Below are 1,583 nucleotides of genomic sequence, written 5' to 3'. Positions count from 1 at the left end.
CAGACCCAGCGGGACGGCTATAAAACCTGTCGCCCACTTGGTATTTTCTGGATACTTAAAATACCCCAAAGTGACGTTTCCTAGCGGGGTGCCATACCTCCAGGCGTTTTAAGGGCCTGTGTTAGTGGTCAGGAATTGGTACTTGTTCTGACATTCTAATGTTTTCGTCTATCTACCCAAGTGCTGATGGTATTCTGATTAGCCTTTTAAACTGTGGAATTCTTGGGTTGATAAAAATAAATGGTCTTTCATACTCCGAAGGTTTTAGCTGAATATGAAGGCGAGGTTTGGAGGAAGCACTTGAGAAATGTTAAAACGGAACATGCACACCTTAATGCTTTAAGCACATTTATAAAATTGATCTCACTCGCCATCAAGGTGTCCTATAAACTGCGACTTCTTAACCAGGGACGCCCTCACGACCTCCCTGGATCACATTCAACGACCCAAACACACGCTGACTCCCTCACTCACACGTACCATTGTTGAGCACTCGCTTGAAGGGCCGATGTCCCGCGTCGCTCCTGAACCAGTTCCTCTTCTGTGGCACGTACACGCTCAGGTCCCTCCATGTGAGTGTGATGCCCTCGTCGGGTGCCCTCCAGGTGCCGTACCCGAGGCCCGACTGCTTCACGAGGCCCGAGGAGTCCCCGGCCTCCTCCTGACGGGGTGGAAGACAAAGGGTCAGGGCAAGAGGGGACTGGTTGGGAGAGCTGGTCAGTTTGATCACAGAAAATGGGAGATATTTCGGGATAAATATATACATTTTTTTCTTTCTTTTCTTAGTATGGAAAATGCAGTAAAAAGCATGGGAGTGACTGAATTCTACATTTCTAACGAGTGGAATTATCTTGTTTTTGCTGGGAACTTCTAATGACAGTCGGTATCTAATCTTGCCTTGTCAGAATAATTCTTGTTCAAAATGTATATCAGTAAGGCACTATAGGTGACCATGAATTTATATACAGTATCATTCTAGCAATTCGCTATTACAATAGTCTATTACACACCACTTACAAAGCATACTTAATAATTGAACACAAAACGAGTTAACTCAATCACCAGACCGACTAACACGCTTTATTCACGCCGCCGTCAGCACAACAGACATAACACGTGAGTCAGGGCGACGCGAGATGAAACTGGGAGAGGGGAAAGGACCCGCAGCGCTTCCCCGGGGCCTCGTTAAGGAAACGAACCTGTTCCAGACGTACTGATAGGCGGCACTCACCTCATCGAAGAAATCCCCGGAGTAGGTGTCAGAGCCGGACGATTGGTACACGTACTGTTGAGAGCCCAGGAGGGACGCCCTCTCCTCCTGCTCCATCCCCATCACCGGCAGGTTCCTGTAGAAGGGAATGCCGAGAGGGTTAGGGTTGCCGGCCACCCTGAACTCCTCCGTCGGAAGGGAGTGTCGGCGTCGACGGATGTCATCGACGCCGAGGTCACTCCAGGTGTCGCTCATGGTGCTTGGTACTCGATAAGCGACGCAAAATTAACTCTTTTCTTTCTCTCTTTCTCTTATCGCTCACACCGCGTCACCCACCGAGCCACATCTTCAAGTTTCTAATTCTTGTTCTTAA

At 48.6% G+C, this 1,583-nt stretch overlaps 1 protein-coding gene across 1 annotated transcript in view; it reads right to left on the bottom strand.

Moving 5' to 3' along the window:
• LOC119593010 (protein scarlet-like) overlaps positions 1-1,583 on the bottom strand; it is a gene marked incomplete in the record, with an annotated part of 20,218 nt that overhangs the window by 18,366 nt on the left and 269 nt on the right. The window contains 2 exon segments of the mRNA XM_037941903.1: positions 481-661; positions 1,232-1,578. Coding sequence (XP_037797831.1) covers positions 481-661; positions 1,232-1,465 — 415 coding nt within the window.

The sequence above is a fragment of the Penaeus monodon genome, chromosome 31 (assembly GCF_015228065.2).
Source record: "Penaeus monodon isolate SGIC_2016 chromosome 31, NSTDA_Pmon_1, whole genome shotgun sequence".
NCBI lineage: Eukaryota > Metazoa > Arthropoda > Malacostraca > Decapoda > Penaeidae > Penaeus > Penaeus monodon.
The sequence above is the reverse complement of the archived record's forward strand: the minus strand, read 5'-3'. Positions and strand labels throughout refer to the sequence as shown.